Genomic DNA, 22,397 nt, shown 5'->3' on the forward strand with positions numbered 1-22,397 from the left:
TAATCAATCAATGTTTCTTGTTCCCATGCAAATTCCTTCCACAAAAATAGTAGAGTGCTGGAACAAAGTTAGTCTACAAAAAATAACCTATCGCCTTTACGCCATCTTTAAGTGAAATAAAGAAGTTCATAGTGATATTAACAGATTTCATTTAGGTTGGCAATAATTTGACATTTTAGTCTGCGTTCGGCTTGTCAAATAATTGAAATTCCGTTCAACTTCATGTAAAATAAAATACTATTTTTACAGCAAACATTCGTAATATTTTATGAAAAATTTATAAATATGGTAGGCTTCACTGTGCGTAAAGTATCGTTCCAGGAACTTCCAAAAACTGTTGCTAAAGATGTCTAATAAAGCAAAGAGAAAAATAACAGTGAACCTCACACAGAAAGCTAAAACTCAGACGAAGAATCGTCCGAGTGTATTTGAACGTTTAGGTATTAAAGCGGGTACTACAACGCATAAAGAATATTGCCATCATTGGGCACAAAACGGTTCGTGTCCATACGGGAAAGGTTAGCATTGACTCATGTTTGCTCCTTTTTAAGTAAAGTTAAAAGAAATGTTTTAGTATTCATGTTGCATTATACTATACCAAATACAATTGCGTTTTTAAGGTTGTAAATACTCAGCTACCCACACTCTTATCAGCCCTTCCAAGCAGCGTGCCGCTAAAAATCAAACTGATCCTAAAAAGCGTCATGCTAAAGAGAGTCACAAAAGATTGCATGGAACTGAAGAAGACTGGGATCAGTGGGATCCAGATGAATTAGAAGATGCTGACCCTGATGATCTTGAGCGAAAACGTCAGGAGTTGCAAAGAGAATTAGAATTGCAAATGAAAATGGAACACAAAGCCCGTAAGGTAAGCATATTTCTAATAAATTATATTAAATTAATGTAAGTATTCATCTAAAACTAATGTGAATTTATATTCTAGAAAGAGAAAAAAATAAGGAAGGAGAGCAGTCCATCCAGTGAATCCTCTTCTTCGTCATCTGATTCTAGCTCAAGTAGTGATGATAGTAGTTCTTCAAGCTCATCCTCAGTTGATGCCAAGAGGAAGAAGGTGAAGAAATCAAAGACAAAGAGAGCCAGTTCTTCGAGTTCAGAGGACCGCAGAAAGCATAAAAAGGCCAAACATGTGTCAAAGTCATTGACTAGAGATAAAACAAAGAAGGCGAAGACCCATGTTCCAAAAATAGCTGTAAAATCACCTTCACCAGTTAGGGTAAAAAAGAAATCTGAAACACCACCGATAAAACCAAAAGTAATTGCTAAAAAAGAAAATTCTGAAGTAAAATCTTCTCCAAGGCCCTTAAGTAGGTCTAGTGATCGTAAGGAGAAACATAGGACGCCAAGTCCGAAAACCACAAGAGAAAAAGAGAAGGAAAAAGAACGAGAACGGGAGAAGGAGAAGGAAAGGGAGCGGGAAAAGGAGAGAGGTAAGTTCTATGAGGGTGTATTCTTCTATATTTAAAAAAGCAGATATTTTAGAAAAAGAAAAAGAGCGTGAAAGGGAACGTGAACGTGAAAAAGAAAAAGAGAAGGAAAGGGAAAGAGAGCGGGAGCGAGAACGATTAAAACAGAGAGAAAAAGAGCGTGAAAGAGAGAAAAAGAAGGATTCAAGATCGCCAAGGCGGGAAAATAAATCTACAAAAGATACCAAAAGGAGAGATTCTCCAGATTCAACGCACTCAAGGGACAGAAAGATTTCTCCAAGTAGATCTAAACCTGCAACGAGCAGTTCCAGACGAGATCAAAGAAGCCCTGATAGGAGGGAAAAGAGAGACGAGAGAGCCCGGTAAGACATTATATTATTTTTGAAAAATTCAGAAGTTAATTGTGTTCTAGTTCCAGGGGTAAAGATAGATCGGTCGCTGACAAATCTAGAAAAGACAAACGTGACTCGAGAGATAGGGACCGTGATAGAGATCGGGACAGAGACAGGAGAAGAGATGACCGTGAAGCTGCAAGAGAAAAAGAGAGGGAGGAGGCATTGGCTAGGTGCCAAGAGAGGCAAAGAGAAAGAGAACGACTGAAGGAACTTGAGAAAAAGGAGAATGAAAGAAGAGGTCGTGAAAGAGGTAGGCGTGAGGATAGAGGACTTGATAAACCGACGGGTAATAACTTGATCAAGGTTGTGTTTATATGATAGTTGAATTTTAAACTAGGAGATCGAGTAGAACGCTTACTTCCCCTACCGGAGGATAGGATTCCTCCTGGCAGACGGCATTCGCCAGATAGAGACAGACGAGATGGACGTGGTCACTCAGTTGATACCCGCAAATCTGGAAGGAACAGTCCGGAGCGACATGAAAGGTTAGAGAGGGAAATGCATGATCGCAATTATGATAGAGACAGAGTTTATGATAGAGAACATGATGAAAGAAACAGAGAGTATGGTCTAGCGGGTAGACTGAGAGATGATAGAAGGTAATGTCATATTTATATATGTTCATTGATGATATAAATATTGGTTTATCTTAGATTGGATGAAAAAGATTATGAGGCGCCTTATGATCGCACGAGAATGGACGAACGAAGATACATGGATATAGATGATCATTATGATGGTGTTAGAGATGACAGATTACCTTTAGAAGGTAGAGACTATGTGGATGATAGGAGAGGTGTCAGAAGGGATATGTGGGATATGAGAGATGAAAGAGTTGAGATGGAAAGGTGGGTATAGAAGTAAATAAATATTTTTGATAATTATTAATTTTTATATTTAATTTTATTAGGGGAAGGGGGTATGGTAGAGGCGAAGGTCGCGGCGGTGCCCCTGGAGTAATGAAAGGTAGAGATTGGGTGGACACAGAATATGGAGAACATGAATGGGATAATAGAGGCAGAAGGCCGCTAGACTGGGAGAGCAGAGATGGTAAATCACAAAATAACAGCTAAACATAATTCTTACGCTTTTAGTTGTGGGCTTCTTAAATTTTAATCAGAACTAGTTCAAACTACTTTAAATAAGTTGTAAATTGCAGAGTTACTAGATTTATTCAGTTCTTAACGATAACATTTCGCCTGACTGATATGTATTATAATTTGATCAATTTATAGCTTAAAGTGTGTGCAATGACCCATATTTGTTTATAGGTTGGGATAATCTCGACCGACCTCATCCCTCCGAGGAGGAGTGGAGGCATTATAATCGAGGAATGGATAGTTGGCCCCCTGATGACCGGAGGAGATGGCCAAATAGAGATTGGCGCGAAAGAGACAATTCAAGACCTCGGAGTTCTGCTTCTCATAATGTAGATTCCAATACTAATGGTAAACAACTATAAATTTATTTTACCTTGCGTACATAGTTTTTATTTTAGAAGATTCCAACTTGGAATCACGTAGGAAGGATCCTGTTCCTCAAAGGTCAGAGCCCGCTCCATCAGAACATTCATCTGAACCCAAACAAGTATGTATCAACATCACAGCATTTTTTGTTCATTTTATTTAAATACTGGTAATTTATCAAAAAGGGTACAGCACCAGCAACAGATGCAGAAAAAGATGCATCCACTTCATTAAAGAGACCTGCTGAAGAACCAGCTGATGGGAATAATGAACCTAAGAAACCATGTGTCAAAATTGATTCTGCACCTGTACTAGAAGATGATCTAAGTGAAATTAGTGATGATGCAGATGACATACTAAACAGAGATGAAGTATTTATTATACTACAAAACATTTTATCTTTAACTGATACCAAAATTTGCCAAATTTTAGGAAATTGCAGATGAAGTTCCTGACGAGCCGCATCATACAGATCAAGCTGATACTAATCCAAGTACAGCCCAAGAGTCAGCACAATCATCGAACACCCCTCAAAAGACACAATCACCATCGAGGTCACCCACGAAAAGCGTTCCTAAAGATGAATCCATTGATGGAGAAAATATGGATCTGGACTTTGAAGAAATATCTGAGGATGAGTTGGATGAAGAATCTAGGATTAAGGGTATAGGAGATGCTCTGGGAGTGGATTGGGCCAGTTTGGTTAGTGAATCACGCTCTAGAAACAAACCTACTAGTTCTGCAAAAATTCGTTGGGAATCTCATAATGTGTTGGTTAATCTTGGTGTCTCAGTGCAGTTAGCGGGTGAAGATTTAGTAAGGTCTATTTTGAAAGAACACGCTGAAGCTGAACTTATGCAACAACAAAATGAGGAAACGTCAAAACAAACGAAAATTAAAACTGAAGAAGCAGCACCAGGAATGAATGGTATTAAAGAAGAGCCTCAAGAGTCCATTAAGGAAGAAATAAAAGAGGAATTTCTGGAGCCTAAAATTGATCCTGAGGATTTAAATATATCTCATCCTATTGCAGCTATTCAAGTAGCTAATCAGGAAAAGCAGCAGATACGCAGGACATTATTTTCAAATGTTGGGCCACACCGTAGGGCTTTGTCAGCTCGTAGAGACTTAGCTATAAGAAGACATCTTTGTAACTTGCCAATTAATGATGCATTTGTAGAAGCACCAAAAAGACATGATCCAGAGTTATTTAAAATTGCAACTCAACTATTTGAAAGGTGTTTATAAAGTGCTTCAATTTAGTGGACATTATCAAATTTAAATTAAAGTCTATTATACATGTAAATAAAACTTTGATTTTATTGTCTAGTAGCAAATTATAAGAATATATCATTTTAAAATGATCAATTTCTATATAGTCTAAGATACTTTTTTTTAAATTGTAAATGAGCAAGTACACTTTGAAAATAAACAATTATACATTCTAGAATTATTCTTTCAACAAATAACTCACATCTGTACCTACTTCTATTTCAATGGGTTGTTTACTCCTAAAAATAAAATTAGAATACTTAAAAAGTTAACACTTGTTATTTTCCATACTTCACAAATAGTCTAGCTTTATGAATCCCTTTTAAAATAGCAGAATTTCCTTGAATGTATAATGATGATCCCTCTCGGAGACCTAAAACTGTTGAGGCATCCTCTTCCTCTTGATATTGTAAAATTCGCTCTTCTCTTGTTTCACCTTTATGTTTTGAATCCAAATCTGTATCTAAATAATGGGGGTTGATATTAAAAGGAATCAGTTTAAGAGCTTCAAAACTGGGTGGATAAACTATAGGCATATCATTGGTTGTATTGATACTTCTGGTTGCTACATTTGTACCTATAGAAAGGTAATATTGAATACTCTAGAGAATTCTAAAAAAATGGTGATTTGAATACCAGCACTAGCACCAATATATGGTATCCCATCCTCTAATATCCTTTTACGAATTGCTTTCACTAAGTTTAAGTCATACAGTTTTTTTAGTAAACGAAAAGTATTTCCACCACCTACAAAAATAGCTTCTGCTTGTTCAACTGCATGGACTGGGTGCTCTTGTGTATGAATACCAATAATTTTATATCCTACATCAATAAGTGTTAATGATAAAATATTCTGACTTATATAAACTAATAGTCATATACCCCAATGTTTAAAAGGTTTTTCTACTCTACTCTGATAATCATCATGATTACTTAAAGCATATGGTATAAAGAGTACTGAAGAAACTTTGTTTCTTAAAAAAATTAGTATTCAAATATATTATATTGGTCAATAATAAACAAACCTACTGATTAAGCAAATCATTGATATCTTGAGCAGCATATTCTAAAAATTCAAACCCATGAACTTTGGATGACGATAATAGAAGAATTTGCCTTTTAGTGCACATCATTCGGTTTTTAGCGCGCTCTTACTGAATTTAAAATGGTTTAAAAATTATCTTATTACTAAGTTACCTCAAAACGTTATTTGCATAAATTCAAGTAACATATCAAATTAAAGATAACTAAATCTGATTATACGTTCAAGATCAAATTTTAATTAAGATAAGTGAAAGTGGGGTTAAATCGTTGATAATAATATAATTTGAAGATTGGCCTACTTATTTGGACAACCCTAGCGAATTGACAATTTTAAAAGAAGAATTATACCATGGTTGTTTACAATGTTGCCAAACAGGCGGAGTTTTAAGAAGATAAATGAAAAAACTGTTTATACGACTTTTATTTTCACACGTATGTCACTGAATATAAAACACCAATTATAACATGCACAATTTGCATTTTTAATAAATAAACATGTATATTAGGAATGTGTTCTTATGTCTAAGCTACTTAATACTATTAAAAGCGAGTTCATCAACAAACAATATTTATACACATATTATGTAGTTTATATGTAAAATAATTGTTTTTTATATTAAAACTAATTGTACTTAACTCATAAATTACATAAAACAAAATGCAACGATACAAAATGCACACACCACTAAAATAATTTTAAAACTTTTTTAAGATTCAAATTTATAATTAAGTTTGAATTGCATGATAAATATGTATGAGTGATTTTCTTAATTCTTTTACTATTGATGGCAATCTTGTAATTGTATGGCTTGGTTTGATATAGATATTTGAAATATTTTTTGACATCTTATCCCTGAGCGCAGAGTCTCTGTGAGATATTTTGGACTCTAACTCTTAGATTAATTAGAACGTCAGCGGCTAAATTATCGACAGTGTTGAATCTACACTTTTGGAAATTAAATATGTCACAGAGGAATCCGATTACTTGTTCCTTGAAGAAAACGCACGTTTCTCGGAGAGATTCGTCCGAACCCAGGAATCCCCATGCCAACAAAGGCGACAACTGTTCGGATATGGTATAGAAATGAGCCATGAATCCCACGGGAAATTTCAGTCTTCTTCTTTTGGCTTTCAACACTGACCATACCGCAGTTGTTAAGGCGGTTTCCTTGAATCCACTGGAGAGCCAGCGGTTCTGTATCACGGCCATGACGGATGATGGTGGAGTTTCCAGATCTTCGAAGGCGTCCATTAGAATGTAATCTAAAACTACGTCGTAAAAGGTCAGAGCCTTGACGCCCCTGGCGCTAAGTTCCTCTTCCAGATCTCTCCAGTTTTTCGGGTCTTGGATGTAGTGTAATAGTTCTTCATATCCTATAAAAGAGAAATGGAAATATATAAATACGTTGTCATTGCGTAACAATTTTAGCTATAGAGTAAATAGAATTAAACTCTATAGACTGTAGAGAATTATTTCACGATGTCCACCATTAGATGACACTGCGATCGCCCTTTTTTCACTATATTGCTAAAACTGCACTTGAATATCTGTTTTGAATGTCTATTTTTTCCCTGCATGACGTGCAAAAAGTTTTCTTGCGATTTAACATTTTTCCATATTTTTTTGAAAATAAACTGTAATCACTATTAATCGAATAATGCACCCCCGAGTCTAAAAAGTGGATAGGTTTTACACAGAAGAATCCAGCTTTATTTCAAATATATAATAATAATAATAATAATAATAATAACAATTTTAGTGATTTTTTATTATATATTATATATTTATATACTGTTTACCATTATACTATTTTAAATCCTTTGGATGTTAGTTGACATCGTTATGGCATTTTAATAAGCCTGTCGCTTGAATGAAAATTGGTTTTTTATTTAAATTTTATTGGTCAATAAAACGTTAAAGATTAGTCACGTGATGCCAAAGCGTCACGTGTAACAAACACACAAAGGGATAATGAAGAATTAAGGTCATCAGTATGGTAGATCAGCATATTTGCCATAATTTATCTTTACTCTGTGTCTAGACGAAAGATGGCTCTACTGATACGATTTTGCCATTTATCAACAATATGGATATATATTTGAATGCAATTAATAAGGTTATAATCCGTCCTCGCCCTCGAGGTCCCGCTCGCTCTATAAGGGTGGGTGACTACCAAACCAAACTTTTACACCTCTTTTGGAGGAAAAGGGTTCTTTTGGCATTAGTTTCCATTTCTCCCTTTTAAAAAAGAAAATATATGAAAACTTTAAATTATTAATGAGCCCCGATATAGTAAGTCGTTTATGTCAATAGGATTATAAGTTTTTAGTGGCAACAACTACCCGTTTTTTGTCATAATACATTAAGTTCAGATAGCATTGTTTATTAGATACTGACGACAGTTTTATACGATAACAACACAAAGTATAATAATATAAAAATAACAGAGTAAAAAAGGTCACGAGTAGTGTTTGGGAACTATCGACTGTTTAGTAATTGACTACTTTTTACTATCGACTGTTTCAGTCGTACTTTTATTTACTATTTTTAGTTCTACTTGTTTCGTTCGACTGATTTTTAACGTTCTGGTTCTGTCGTCCTAGCCGCGACCTTGGCACAAATGTACCCAATTTATGCTACATAGATTTATATATAATATATGTAGTTTTATGATTTTTTTAGTAGTTTGCTTGTAAATAACAATATATTGTATATTAATATTATAGCACTTTGGTACGATATTTTTAAAGATTGTTAATGTAATAAGATAAAAGGGTTAAAATTGGGAATGATAAATAGTAAAATATTTTGATTGTTTTTATGGCAATAATAGATAATATTTAGATTATTCTCTCCATTTTTGTTAGAAAATATTTCCGTTCAATAATAAATAAAATATTTATATCATTCCATTCAGATCATTTTTAAATATGTCACGGATTAGTTTTTTTTCTATGATTAGGTATATGTTTAATTTTTATATAGTATTTATGGTTATTGTACATCTTTAGTTTTTGTTTAAGTTCTATTGTATTGTCTATTGTATTTATTATCGTATATTATCTAAAAATAGCAATTAATACATTAAAATAAAATAAAATATTTGTGGGGTATTATTCCATTCCATAGAAAAATTCTATTCCTTTTTACATATCCACAGAACATTCAAATATAAAAGTAATTCTATTTCGTTTAAAATTAAATCATAAATTGCATGTTATTTAGTATTAGAATAGTATTCAGTAATTATTTTTTTCCTTTTCTTTTTTAAAGTTAGTTCGTGAAGGAATGTATATATCTCCCTCTCGCTTACACTACCGTTAGAAAATATAACCACCTATAAAATTAACTTCCCCAAGCAATTATCTCCGTCCTTTCGTCTCCCACAATTTATACAGGAAAGGATTCGTACATATTCGTCTGACATCACGAATTGAAAAAAAAAAAACAGTTGAATCGTGCATTTGACTGAAAATAATAATTACTATTTTCAGTCGCTAGTTTTTTGACTATCGACTGTTTTCAGTCGATAATTCCCAAAGCTAGTCACGACTAAATACATACGCATGTAGATAGAAATTTTGGATAAGGTATAAAAGATAGGTGGAGTTGGATAGCAAAATCAGATATCATGTTGTAGAATAAGGAATTTTAAAGAATCTAGGAAGCTTAAGGTAGGTTTCCCGAGCTGATAAATAGCGACGAAGGAAGGTGTTCCCTCAGCAAATTTATGGGTGAATTTATATTGTCCCAGCATAAGTCGGTTAAGGATAACTTCACAGGATCTGGATTTGGCCAGGAGATGAAAACGTGTTTTGCTGGCAATAACTTGTTGCTATCTTCTATTATGTCATAGTTGGGTTATATAATTTAATTTGGATTCAATATAAGGTGATATATATTTTTATATTGTATGATGTGCTGATAGTGATGGCTAGTTGAAATGACACCTTGATCATGAGATCAACTAATAAAGTTTTCTTTAATTCCCTTAATGACCGGAATCTAGGCAAGAGAATTTTTCTTGCATAGTGTTGTAAGAAGTTATACGGTTTATGATTAGATTACATGAGTGTCATTCAATTGTGCTGAGTAATTCGTGCAGAGGCCACCGAACAAATATCGATATATCGGAGGAAAAAATATCGATATTTTTAAGAAAAATTAAAAATAGTGAAATATTAGCTTAAAATGTTTTTTTTTTTCTAAATTTCTTAAGGAATAGAGATATTTTAATAAACCTTTAAAATTTAAAATTAAGCACCAAAATTCCCTAAACATTTAAAATTAAGTATCAATTTTAAAGGTTCAGTTTTAAAGGATATCTTGTTTAAAATATTGAAGAAGGGATTTATTTATAGAAAACGATGGATGGGTCCAGAAGGTACATTTTACGATGGGGAAACATCTAAAGGTTGGTTAATTTATATTGACGAAATAAGCCAGGTTAGAATATACGCCGGTAGAAGATCATTCGCTATCATGAGGATGTGGTGAGTGCTTTCGGTAGTGCGAAAAGTTAAGATACTAGATGGAGAATACAGAATTTTGGCAGCGATTTTTAAAGTGAAATTAGCGCGTCTTTGGGTGAGGGATTTAGACGAAGCAAGACTTTGAGGTATTGGTCTAGTGCGGTTGGACCCAGAGGGCTAACTCTAAGGGCGCTATTTTGAATGGTTTCAACGAACTTGATGATGGACTGGCGTTGTTGAACAGGAAACATCTATAGACCAATTAGTATCCGATAAAAGACTTATACTGATGTAGGATGATCTTTTATTGAATCCATAAAATCTAAAATCTATGAGAGATATATATTAGTATGTTTAGGCCCTTGGTACGCTTTTTTGTGTTCATTAAATGTTGTCTCCATGTTGATAAAATGTTACTCTCAGGAATTTGGTATAATTAAGGGAAGATGTGGGTTTGTTATCTATGGATAGATCCTAGAGGAGTTGCGCTTTCTACAGAAGTGGAAATGCATGACTTCGTTTGTTAGATTATGAAGCCAGTTTTTTTGGGGCGAGTTTCAGATAGGGAGTCGGAGGCAGTTCGGTCTTCATGGGCAGTGCGATAGGCCAATATGTTATCTGCAAATAATATTATATGGACGCTGGCATGGCAGTTCAAGGATGGAACTAATTGCTATATAGAAGAGGATGGAGTATGGGAAAGACAATAGTATGGAGCCCTGAGGGTTACCATTTTTATGGCTCTTAAAAGCCCCATGAGTGAACTGTGATAGTATTAGAGAACGATAAGCCATATCTGAGGCTCTGTTTATATTGAAGAAGGCGGCAATAGTGGGTTTACCATCTCGGAAGCCCGGAGTTATTGCACTATCGGTCCATTAAAGCATCGACAATGGATCTACCAGGTATGGAAAGCGCACTGGTAAGTGAATGGCAATAGAAAGGTTTCTGGATATTAGTATCCTGGAGTGTCTCCTAATGAGGGTTTAGTCGGTTATGGATGGGTATAATAATACCTTTCAATCTGGTTGGGAAAGTGTTGGTGGACCAGCTATTTCCTGATGCCATTCCAGACATTTGTTTGAGATGTTTCATATGAGAGATTTTAGATAAAAGATGACTAAGTTTTACGCCTGGTTTTGTCCTAGCTATCGCTTGGACTTGTTGTATTCAGAAGGTTGTAGATTTTGGAGATATAGGTTCTCTGCGGATGTCTAATTCGGTATCTGTATTCGGTATAAGTCATAGTGCGTCGCATATGCGGTAGAGTTCTTTTTCGTTATAGAAATAAAATGTTTAGACTGTAGTATGAAAGATGGTTTATCTTTGGCTTAGTATAGGCGGCGAAGGATGACACTTTCTCAAGGTTCTTAACTTGATTTCTCTCCAACTACTAAGGCAACTTTTGTACCTGCAAGACTGAGTTCCTTGGAAGTTTACATAATGACAGGGCAAAGTCAATGACTACAGGAGGGGTAAATTGATTTACTCGGACATGATGACGAAACATGGCCAATCTTCTAACAGTTAAAATATCTGAGAGGGTTTAGGATACACGGCCTCACTCTTAAGGAGAGGTAGTCTGTTTTGATGTTAGATGGTAGAGTAGCTTTTCTATTGATACCTTCGCCGTACTTTTTTGGGGTAATCTTTCTCAGAGCCGTTACTTTTAGTGGGTTTAGATTATTCAATATTTCATTCAGATCACAATTTAGCGGATCTGTACTTGTGATTACATCTCTACAGAAGTTCGGAGTGAGGTGTGTTGAAATAACAACTCCGAAATCATGAAGGTTAGTAATTTTATTGGAATTTTTAGTACCAGCAGAGATTCATCCGTCGGTTTTCTTGTGTCTTGAGTTTCTCCTACATTTGAGGCTATTAGATTGTGGGTAAAGATGGGGAGATTTTCGTGCAGCTGCTTTATAATCTTCTTACAATGAAAACTTTGTCGGTCTATCAAAGTTTATTGTGGTCGTAGTGTATTCATGAGTATGGAAGAAACGCAAATCAGCTGTAGTAGTGCTTGCAAGTGCACAATAAGTCGATACCCGTATTATTTATCATATTTATTAAATACATTTCGACACAGAAGCTGTTATACGTTGTTCAGACTCAAATATATTAATTATATTTCTTGGTACTATGGATCATTTGAACGCATCTCTGAAACTTTGGATAAGCATGGGAGTAGGAAATCATCAGTGAAATATAAACGTCAATGAACTACACCAAATCCTTGGTAGTTCTTTATCTCAAGCTCTACCATGTTTCCATGCAATTACAGGGTGTGATTATATATCAGCTTTTTTTCAGAAACAAAAGCTCGGCCTTACAAATTGCTGGAGAATTCTAAGGATCAGTTACCAGTTAGATTTTAAAAATATTACAACCGATGACGAATAATTATTGGGGAACACATTTGTAATTCTAGAAAAATTCATTTGTCAGATTTCACTTATTTTCAAGTACTTATCAATCTAAAAAACCAAGAGATAATTTTAATAAAAAATTCCTAAACTTCAATCCATCAAGTAAACTGAATTGCAACAACATTTATTAAGAGTTCGCTATGTGATAAAATTTTGGCTCATTTAAAATGTCCACTTTCTATCACCACTTGCTTCTGGTTGGACCATCAGCGATAGTAAATTTGATTTTGTTTGGTTTGTTGGAGAACAATTACTACTATTATTCCTAATATTTATAAAATATTAGAAAACAGAACTTCCCAAGACGATGGTACCAATAATTATGACAATGAAACTATTATAGAATGAGAAAATTATATTTTTTAACCGACTTCGAAAAAGGAGGAGGTTCTATGTTCGGCTGCATATATGTATTTCTAATGTATGTTCGCCGATTTCTCAGTCAATTGTGGGCCAAAATCCTTTTTTTTTATTCGAAAGAGTGTATTTCCCAGGTGGTCCCATTGGAAATAAAATAGGATCTGTTGGGGGGAAAGGGGAAAATCAAATTTCAAAGGCACGTACAAAGTTTTCACTTATTTTTTACCTAAAATAATCAGATGTCTGTGTATAATCCTATTGCTGAACTGATGTGACTTAAAATCGGAAGTCGCTCAGTGCAAAAGCCATTCAGTTTGATTTTTAAGCACTAACCATAGCATATAAGACTTCGTAGTAATATAGCTTCTATGGTGTAGTGGTTAGAGCGTTCAGCACACATGCGGAGGTCGCGAGTTCAATTCCCTTCGGGGGCAATCACTTTGAAATCGTGCTCAGCCCAATACAAAAATACAAAAATAATAATATAATTTTGTGACATATACAAAAAATTAAATTACTAACAAAACAAATCAAAATTAATATAACTATTTGGGTTCGGCACCGACTTCAACGTAGTCAGTTGGTAGTAGTTAAAATTCTATTGTAAATAGATATATAGGTCTAGGTAGGTATTAAGCTAAATTGTGTGTATTTAGTACAATATAAAATACGTGTAGTAGAAAGGTTAAATAAGGATTTTGTTTATTTTTATTTAGTTATTACAACCATTATTATGTACATATTTTATTTTATAATGCTTTTTTTGTGTTAAAAATCTAAGTTTGATTATTTTTTAATTTTTACTGAGTTCCTTATTTATTTTTTGAAGTCGGTTCAATCGGTCGGTCGGTTTACTTTTATTTTATCTTTGTAATGTAGTCTAATTCTAATATTATTTCTTCTTTTTGGTCTCTACATTTAATTATTATTACGAAAGATTATGTTATTACGAAACTTAATTTAATGATTTTTAAACTGTTTTTTAGAAATGTACTTTGCAACTATCTCTCTCACTAACAGCATTATACTTTTCCGGATTTAATCAGTGTGCCTTATTATTTAACAATAGAATTATTATCTGGCAAATTAATTTTAGGTATTTCGATACTTAAGTAATATCATATAATAATAATAGCCATACTGAAATAATTCGAAATTTTCTTTTTTTATAAATGATAAGTAACGTCTGGCACATTATAAACAATCATAAAAATGTCTGGCAATGAATTAAATATCTTTGTTAAGCCTATCAAAAGTCATTAAAAAATGTTCATTCTCAATTAATTTAAAAATTGAGTATTTTTACCTGTATAAACGATGCGCACTGGTAAACGCAACCCCTACAACCAGCCAGATGGGCCGGGTGCTGACCGAGAGAGTGGTGAAAGAGATGATATGCCAAAAAACCAGCTTATTCGACATTCTCTCTCAAAAACATTGTTAGCTCTTAAATTATTCCCAATAAATTCTATATGAAGAATAATTTACAACATTGAGTGTAATATTTAATGAAAGGTGATAAACTATAATCAAATGTCAGCTTTATATGACATACATTGTAATATAAATATATAATAATGAAAAACTAATGAGGCTAATAACTAATTTTCTGATGATATCCTGATATTCACCAGAGCGTAGCAGAAACCTAACTGTTTAGCTCTACGAAAAACACTAATAAACTTTGAATTAAAATGGGGTTCCACATTGTCGCACGTGCAAATTACGTTATGGTCCTGATACGGTGAGTCTCGGCATGTGGTCGGTTGTTTCAATTTCTTAAACGTATGATTCAAACCGCATAATACCCGCTTATGCGACTAATTTGTTTAATTGCTTTGCTCGTGTAATTGTATCTTGTTACGGGAACTGCCACCACAAATTCGATGAATCAGATATTTTAAGATAATAATGTGCAATTTATTTCAAATTCATTTTATGCATACTACCTTGGAGACGAATTAATAGAGTCGTGAATAATATTTTCATTAAAAGGGTTTATTTGGAGACTTTTCAGTGAGTCTTTTCGTATAAAGATGCAATATTCGTTTGAAAAACAGGTGCATCAAATTTCAAACAAATATATTACATATTGTCGATTTTCATCAAAATATCCTTTTTTCCTTTGATTTTATGTTTTGGCCGATATTTTTATTATTATTAGTTTTAAAATAGTAAATATATTGATTATAGGCTTCTATATATTTAAAGAGTTTTGGTTTTTGTTAAAAGAAGTAAATTTTGGTTTCAAGGATTTAAAAGTAGTGATTTTTATTGTAATGACAAAGAACCTGGAGGCCCGGAAGAGCAAAACAATTAGAAGGCAATGAATTGCAACACTTGAAGGTAGATCCAGTTTAAAACCACGAAGAACTATATCCAGAATTAATTATATTAAAGATGTTTATTACAAGCGATGAGAAAGATCCAAATTAAAGAAAATGGCTTTTTTTACCACCTGCTTTTTTATTCATTTCAAAATCGCAGTTTCACTGGTTGATATGTAGAAGAGAAGAGTTTTCTGTGGTGTATTGTGATTGATGATCAAAAGTGGATCTTCTAAGGCTGAATCTTAAGTGCAAAAAGTCATGGATTATCCACACCGACACTGAAACAGAATATTCAAAAACGCTTTGATGTATATATAGTCAAATGAACATCAACATTAATTCAACAAATTGAACTTAAACTTAACATTGTAGATTCAAAGATATGACAAGACAATGTTGCAAGAGAGATGGATACACTATTGCAGATTGAGTGGGAAGATCTACCATAACCACTAAAACTCTCAAACACTCAAAACAATGTATATATAATATATATATATATATATATATATATATATATATATATATATATATATATATATATATAATGTATATATATATATATATATATATATATATATATATATATATATATATATATACATATATATGTATTTAATAAATTGTTTTGAAAACTAATATTTCGGTTTTATTTAAAATTTAATTGGTTAGTAGAATGTGACGACCAGGGTTAGTCACGTGAAGCCTATGAAATCCTCCACCAATGAAATGCTGTTCTAGTAAAATATTTTCTTTACAGGTTTCTGTAATGGTAATTTAAATTAACCAATGAATTGTGATTTCGCACATTCTCAGCACCTTCCTGCTGAAACCAGGCAAAAGAATTCTGAAATTAAATGTATTAATTTAATACTTTATATATTACCTTATGGTCAGTTCCACGTACGGACAGTGATGCATTGTCAACTTGTCATTGGTACATGTACAAAAAATGCGTTAAGAACTTCTTCACCGTCGGAGAGTAATGAAAACTAATAGTTTACCTAAAGTTTACAAAATGTTTAACGCCTGATGAAGCAGCATGGGCATCGTTTCAAAGTACTGTTCACAACTTTCTCGGTAACCACAAATGACCAGATTATAAGTACGTAATCGACAATTTGTTGTCAAATTACCGCAAGATTGGAGCTCTAATGTCTTTCAAAATACATTTTCTGCCTTTATACCTTAATTATTTATCACAAAACTTTGGTGACACGAGTGACGAGCAAGGAGAGCGGCTACACTAAAATATAGTGATAATCGAAAGCTGATACCAAGTATTACGGACCGAAGCAAGATGAGCGGTTACTGTTGCACCCTAATACGTGAAACATATTCCAAGCCAGTCTAAAAGCTTCTGTTCTGATTTATACTTTTGTATTAATAAATGGTGAGTTGAATATTCCAAAAATTAGAACCAATTCTAAAAGCGGGTTGCTGATTTGTATTCAACCCCCAGTTTACCCTATAAACAGCTTTTGGTTGCTCAGGTCCAAAACCGTGTATTCTATCGCAAATATTATGTTAGCTCTTGTTAATAATACTCAAATAATTACCTATAAGAAAATCCTTGGGATCCCTATCGCCGTACAGCATGAGATCGGTTAAGATTTGTCTACCGGCATCAGCAAACCACAAATAAGTGACCGGATCCCGTAGCAACTGTTGGAAAGCCAAACGCAAACAGTGCAACTTGCCCAAATATTCCCCATCGGATCCGCACTTAACTACCTCCGTCCTTAATGTCCTACAGGGGATCCCGCCGTTTTCCAATTGTTTCAGCGCGGCTTGGTAGAGGGGATACGATTCCAAGTCGGGGAAATAGTCGGAGAATTCTTCGAATTCTTTCAGATCAGCCACCTGAAAATTTTAAAAATATGATTAGTAATAAAATGAAAGAAATGAACACTTGTTATTTTGTATTTCGAACTAATACGTATGTGTTTCGAGTATGTTTGTTGTCATAAATAAATTTGATATAAATAAACTGGTCAACAAAATATTAATCAAAATATTCTGAAAAAGTATGTTGGTTTGGTAGCGACATAATCATTTATCCATAGTCACACTTCTTCAGCATTTTGAAACCATGAACTAGCCAATTCATGCTGCATCATGCAAAATCTGAACAAGTAGTAAATATGTCTGATTTGTAGGTCGGATACTGCAGAACTTTTCGTTCGAGTTACGACAGTGCATCCTTGGCAACTCTTGTAACATGTGGCCGAGCGTTGTACGAGATAATGACTTTTCGTTTTTTTTCTGGCTATTGCGGGCCTGTTTTATAACAATACGTTCTTTAATTTGTTTAATTCACGTTGGTAGATATCTGCGTTAAGACTGTCATTCGGTTTTAGCAGCGCGTAATATACTACACTTGCTGATCTATGCTACACCTGCTTTAGTGTCGATGTCGATGCTCTTTTGAACTAACTAATAACTTTCAAGCTCTTAGGATCGTCATAGTGCATCCATTTTTTACCAGTAATAATATGCTATAGAAAACTCTACTCTTTACCTAACAAGTGATAAAACCGCGATATTGCAACGGTTAGAAATTAAATTTAATATTTCATGTAAAGGTATGAAAACTCTTCATTGTTGATGTTGATAGCTCTTTTGAACTAACTAATAACTTTCAAGCTCTTAGAATCATCATAGTGCATCAATTTTGTTACCAGTAATAATAAGGTATAGAAAACTCTACTCTTTACCTAACAAGTAATAAAACTGCGATATTGCAACGGTTAAAAATTAAATTTAATGTTTCATGTAAAGGTCTGAAAAATCTTCATTGTCGATGTTGATAGCTCTTTTGAACTAACTAATAACTTTCAAGCTCTTAGGATCGTCATAGTGCATCCATTTTTTACCAGTAATAATATGCTATAGAAAACTCTACTTTTTATCTAACAAGTAATAAAACTGCGATATTGCAACGGTTAAAAATTAAATTTAATATTTCATGTAAAGGTATGAAAACTCTTCATTGTTGATGTTGATAGCTCTTTTGAACTAACTAATAACTTTCAAGCTCTTAGAATCATCATAGTGCATCAATTTTGTTACAATAAGGTATAGAAAACTCTACTCTTTACCTAACAAGTAATAAAACCGCGATATTGCAACGGTTAGAAATTAAAATTAATATTTCATGTAAAGGTCTGAAAACTCTTCATTGTCGATGTTGATAGCTCTTTTGAACTAACTAATAACTTTCAAGCTCTTAGGATCGTCATAATGCATCCATTTTTTACCAGTAATAATATGCTATAGAAAACTCTACTCTTTACCTAACAAGTAATAAAACCGCGATATTGCAACGGTTAGAAATTAAAATTAATATTTCATGTAAAGGTCTGAAAACTCTTCATTGTCGATGTTGATAGCTCTTTTGAACTAACTAATAACTTTCAAGCTCTTAGGATCGTCATAATGCATCCATTTTTTACCAGTAATAATATGCTATAGAAAACTCTACTCTTTACCTAACAAGTAATAAAACCGCGATATTGCAACGGTTAGAAATTAAATTTAATATTTCATGTAAAGGTATGAAAACTCTTCATTGTTGATGTTGATAGCTCTTTTGAACTAACTAATAACTTTCAAGCTCTTAGAATCATCATAGTGCATCAATTTTGTTACCAGTAATAATAAGGTATAGAAAACTCTACTCTTTACCTAACAAGTAATAAAACCGCGATATTGCAACGGTTAGAAATTAAAATTAATATTTCATGTAAAGGTCTGAAAACTCTTCATTGTCGATGTTGATAGTTCTTTTGAACTAACTAATAACTTTCAAGCTCTTAGGATCGTCATAATGCATCCATTTTTTACCAGTAATAATATGCTATAGAAAACTCTACTCTTTACCTAACAAGTAATAAAACCGCGATATTGCAACGGTTAGAAATTAAAATTAATATTTCATGTAAAGGTCTGAAAACTCTTCATTGTCGATGTTGATAGCTCTTTTGAACTAACTAATAACTTTCAAGCTCTTAGGATCGTCATAATGCATCCATTTTTTACCAGTAATAATATGCTATAGAAAACTCTACTCTTTACCTAACAAGTAATAAAACCGCGATATTGCAACGGTTAGAAATTAAAATTAATATTTCATGTAAAGGTCTGAAAACTCTTCATTGTCGATGTTGATAGCTCTTTTGAACTAACTAATAACTTTCAAGCTCTTAGGATCGTCATAATGCATCCATTTTTTACCAGTAATAATATGCTATAGAAAACTCTACTCTTTACCTAACAAGTAATAAAACCGCGATATTGCAACGGTTAGAAATTAAAATTAATATTTCATGTAAAGGTCTGAAAACTCTTCATTGTCGATGTTGATAGCTCTTTTGAACTAACTAATAACTTTCAAGCTCTTAGGATCGTCATAATGCATCCATTTTTTACCAGTAATAATATGCTATAGAAAACTCTACTCTTTACCTAACAAGTAATAAAACCGCGATATTGCAACGGTTAGAAATTAAAATTAATATTTCATGTAAAGGTCTGAAAACTCTTCATTGTCGATGTTGATAGCTCTTTTGAACTAACTAATAACTTTCAAGCTCTTAGGATCGTCATAATGCATCCATTTTTTACCAGTAATAATATGCTATAGAAAACTCTACTCTTTACCTAACAAGTAATAAAACCGCGATATTGCAACGGTTAGAAATTAAATTTAATATTTCATGTAAAGGTCTGAAAACTCTTCATTGTCGATGTTGATAGCTCTTTTGAACTAACTAATAACTTTCAAGCTCTTAGGATCGTCATAATGCATCCATTTTTTACCAGTAATAATATGCTATAGAAAACTCTACTCTTTACCTAACAAGTAATAAAACCGCGATATTGCAACGGTTAGAAATTAAAATTAATATTTCATGTAAAGGTCTGAAAACTCTTCATTGTCGATGTTGATAGCTCTTTTGAACTAACTAATAACTTTCAAGCTCTTAGGATCGTCATAATGCATCCATTTTTTACCAGTAATAATATGCTATAGAAAACTCTACTCTTTACCTAACAAGTAATAAAACCGCGATATTGCAACGGTTAGAAATTAAAATTAATATTTCATGTAAAGGTCTGAAAACTCTTCATTGTCGATGTTGATAGCTCTTTTGAACTAACTAATAACTTTCAAGCTCTTAGGATCGTCATAGTGCATCCATTTTTTACCAGTAATAATATGCTATAGAAAACTCTACTTTTTATCTAACAAGTAATAAAACTGCGATATTGCAACGGTTAAAAATTAAATTTAATGTTTCATGTAAAGGTCTGAAAAATCTTCATTGTCGATGTTGATAGCTCTTTTGAACTGACTAATAACTTTCAAGCTCTTAGGATCGTCATAGTGCATCCATTTTTCACCAGTAATAATATGCTTTTGGGGTAAATTTTATATGGCTCGGCAAATGGAGGTAAAACGAAATGAAACAGTGGTGTTTATATTGTCACCGTTATTTATTGAAGTAATATAAATGTGGAAAATACAAAATAGATAAAACGGATGGCAGCGGTGTTACCTGGAGACGAGACTTGAGCAGTCGATGGTGGTACGTGTAAACTGAACGGTGGTCAGATACTGAATGACTGGAAATACCCTTCAATACATCCCAGATAAACGTCTCGAGGTTGCCAGCTATTCGTTATTGTGTTCTGGTTGGTGCTGCTGGCACCCCGTCTGTGTTCAACATCTGAGATTATATTTCTGGGTATTTTGTAGGCCGTTATTCCACTATGTAAAATTCGACATGCCTCAAGGTTGCTACAATGGTATAGAAAACTCTACTCTTTACCTAACAAGTAATAAAACCGCGATATTGCAACGGTTAGAAATTAAAATTAATATTTCATGTAAAGGTCTGAAAACTCTTCATTGTCGATGTTGATAGCTCTTTTGAACTAACTAATAACTTTCAAGCTCTTAGGATCGTCATAATGCATCCATTTTTTACCAGTAATAATATGCTATAGAAAACTCTACTCTTTACCTAACAAGTAATAAAACCGCGATATTGCAACGGTTAGAAATTAAATTTAATATTTCATGTAAAGGTCTGAAAACTCTTCATTGTCGATGTTGATAGCTCTTTTGAACTAACTAATAACTTTCAAGCTCTTAGGATCGTCATAATGCATCCATTTTTTACCAGTAATAATATGCTATAGAAAACTCTACTCTTTACCTAACAAGTAATAAAACCGCGATATTGCAACGGTTAGAAATTAAATTTAATATTTCATGTAAAGGTCTGAAAACTCTTCATTGTCGATGTTGATAGCTCTTTTGAACTAACTAATAACTTTCAAGCTCTTAGGATCGTCATAATGCATCCATTTTTTACCAGTAATAATATGCTATAGAAAACTCTACTCTTTACCTAACAAGTAATAAAACCGCGATATTGCAACGGTTAGAAATTAAATTTAATATTTCATGTAAAGGTCTGAAAACTCTTCATTGTCGATGTTGATAGCTCTTTTGAACTAACTAATAACTTTCAAGCTCTTAGGATCGTCATAATGCATCCATTTTTTACCAGTAATAATATGCTATAGAAAACTCTACTCTTTACCTAACAAGTAATAAAACCGCGATATTGCAACGGTTAGAAATTAAATTTAATATTTCATGTAAAGGTCTGAAAACTCTTCATTGTCGATGTCGATGCTCTTTTGAACTAACTAATAACTTTCAAGCTCTTAGGATCGTCATAGTGCATCCATTTTTTACCAGTAATAATATGCTATAGAAAACTCTACTTTTTATCTAACAAGTAATAAAACTGCGATATTGCAACGGTTAAAAATTAAATTTAATGTTTCATGTAAAGGTCTGAAAAATCTTCATTGTCGATGTTGATAGCTCTTTTGAACTGACTAATAACTTTCAAGCTCTTAGGATCGTCATAGTGCATCCATTTTTCACCAGTAATAATATGCTTTTGGGGTAAATTTTATATGGCTCGGCAAATGGAGGTAAAACGAAATGAAACAGTGGTGTTTATATTGTCACCGTTATTTATTGAAGTAATATAAATGTGGAAAATACAAAATAGATAAAACGGATGGCAGCGGTGTTACCTGGAGACGAGACTTGAGCAGTCGATGGTGGTACGTGTAAACTGAACGGTGGTCAGAT

The 22,397-nt window shown here is 33.2% G+C and overlaps 3 protein-coding genes across 9 annotated transcripts in view; 1 reads left to right on the forward strand and 2 right to left on the reverse strand.

The window, feature by feature from the left end:
• The first annotated feature begins 176 nt into the window (after positions 1-176).
• On the forward strand, positions 177-4,755 carry LOC143202240 (uncharacterized). Of its 7 annotated transcripts, none has more exons than XM_076413575.1 (12): positions 177-518; positions 621-868; positions 944-1,448; positions 1,492-1,807; positions 1,858-2,126; positions 2,178-2,439; positions 2,494-2,688; positions 2,751-2,890; positions 3,112-3,288; positions 3,339-3,427; positions 3,492-3,677; positions 3,739-4,755. In XM_076413575.1, exons 1-12 carry the CDS (start codon positions 347-349, stop codon positions 4,552-4,554), a joined length of 3,375 nt encoding a protein of 1,124 aa, XP_076269690.1. In that variant the 5' UTR covers positions 177-346; the 3' UTR covers positions 4,555-4,755. The 7 variants fall into 7 exon arrangements, with proteins under 7 accessions (XP_076269690.1, XP_076269691.1, XP_076269695.1 ...); XM_076413576.1 differs by having other exon boundaries at positions 3,342-3,427; XM_076413580.1 differs by having other exon boundaries at positions 1,858-2,090.
• Positions 4,600-5,880, reverse strand: LOC143202250 (alpha-aspartyl dipeptidase). Its single transcript, XM_076413596.1, has 5 exons — positions 5,608-5,880; positions 5,461-5,552; positions 5,215-5,400; positions 4,870-5,155; positions 4,600-4,817 (listed from the first exon to the last, which is right to left on the reverse strand). The coding sequence occupies exons 1-5, from the start codon at positions 5,709-5,711 to the stop codon at positions 4,757-4,759; spliced, it is 729 nt and encodes a 242-aa protein (XP_076269711.1). The 5' UTR covers positions 5,712-5,880; the 3' UTR covers positions 4,600-4,756.
• Positions 5,881-6,027: 147 nt separating this feature from the next.
• Positions 6,028-22,397, reverse strand: part of Miga (Mitoguardin) — a 301,718-nt gene continuing 285,348 nt past the window's right edge. The window contains exons 6-7 of the mRNA XM_076413588.1: positions 16,777-17,080; positions 6,028-6,996 (exon numbers count right to left, since the gene is read on the reverse strand). Coding sequence (XP_076269703.1) covers positions 6,470-6,996; positions 16,777-17,080 — 831 coding nt within the window. The 3' untranslated portion in view covers positions 6,028-6,469. The remainder of the gene's footprint in view (positions 6,997-16,776; positions 17,081-22,397) is intronic.

Source organism: Rhynchophorus ferrugineus, unplaced genomic scaffold, assembly GCF_030347505.1.
Source record: "Rhynchophorus ferrugineus isolate W39M unplaced genomic scaffold, kcgeb_rfMv2 rfM9, whole genome shotgun sequence".
Lineage (NCBI taxonomy): Eukaryota > Metazoa > Arthropoda > Insecta > Coleoptera > Curculionidae > Rhynchophorus > Rhynchophorus ferrugineus.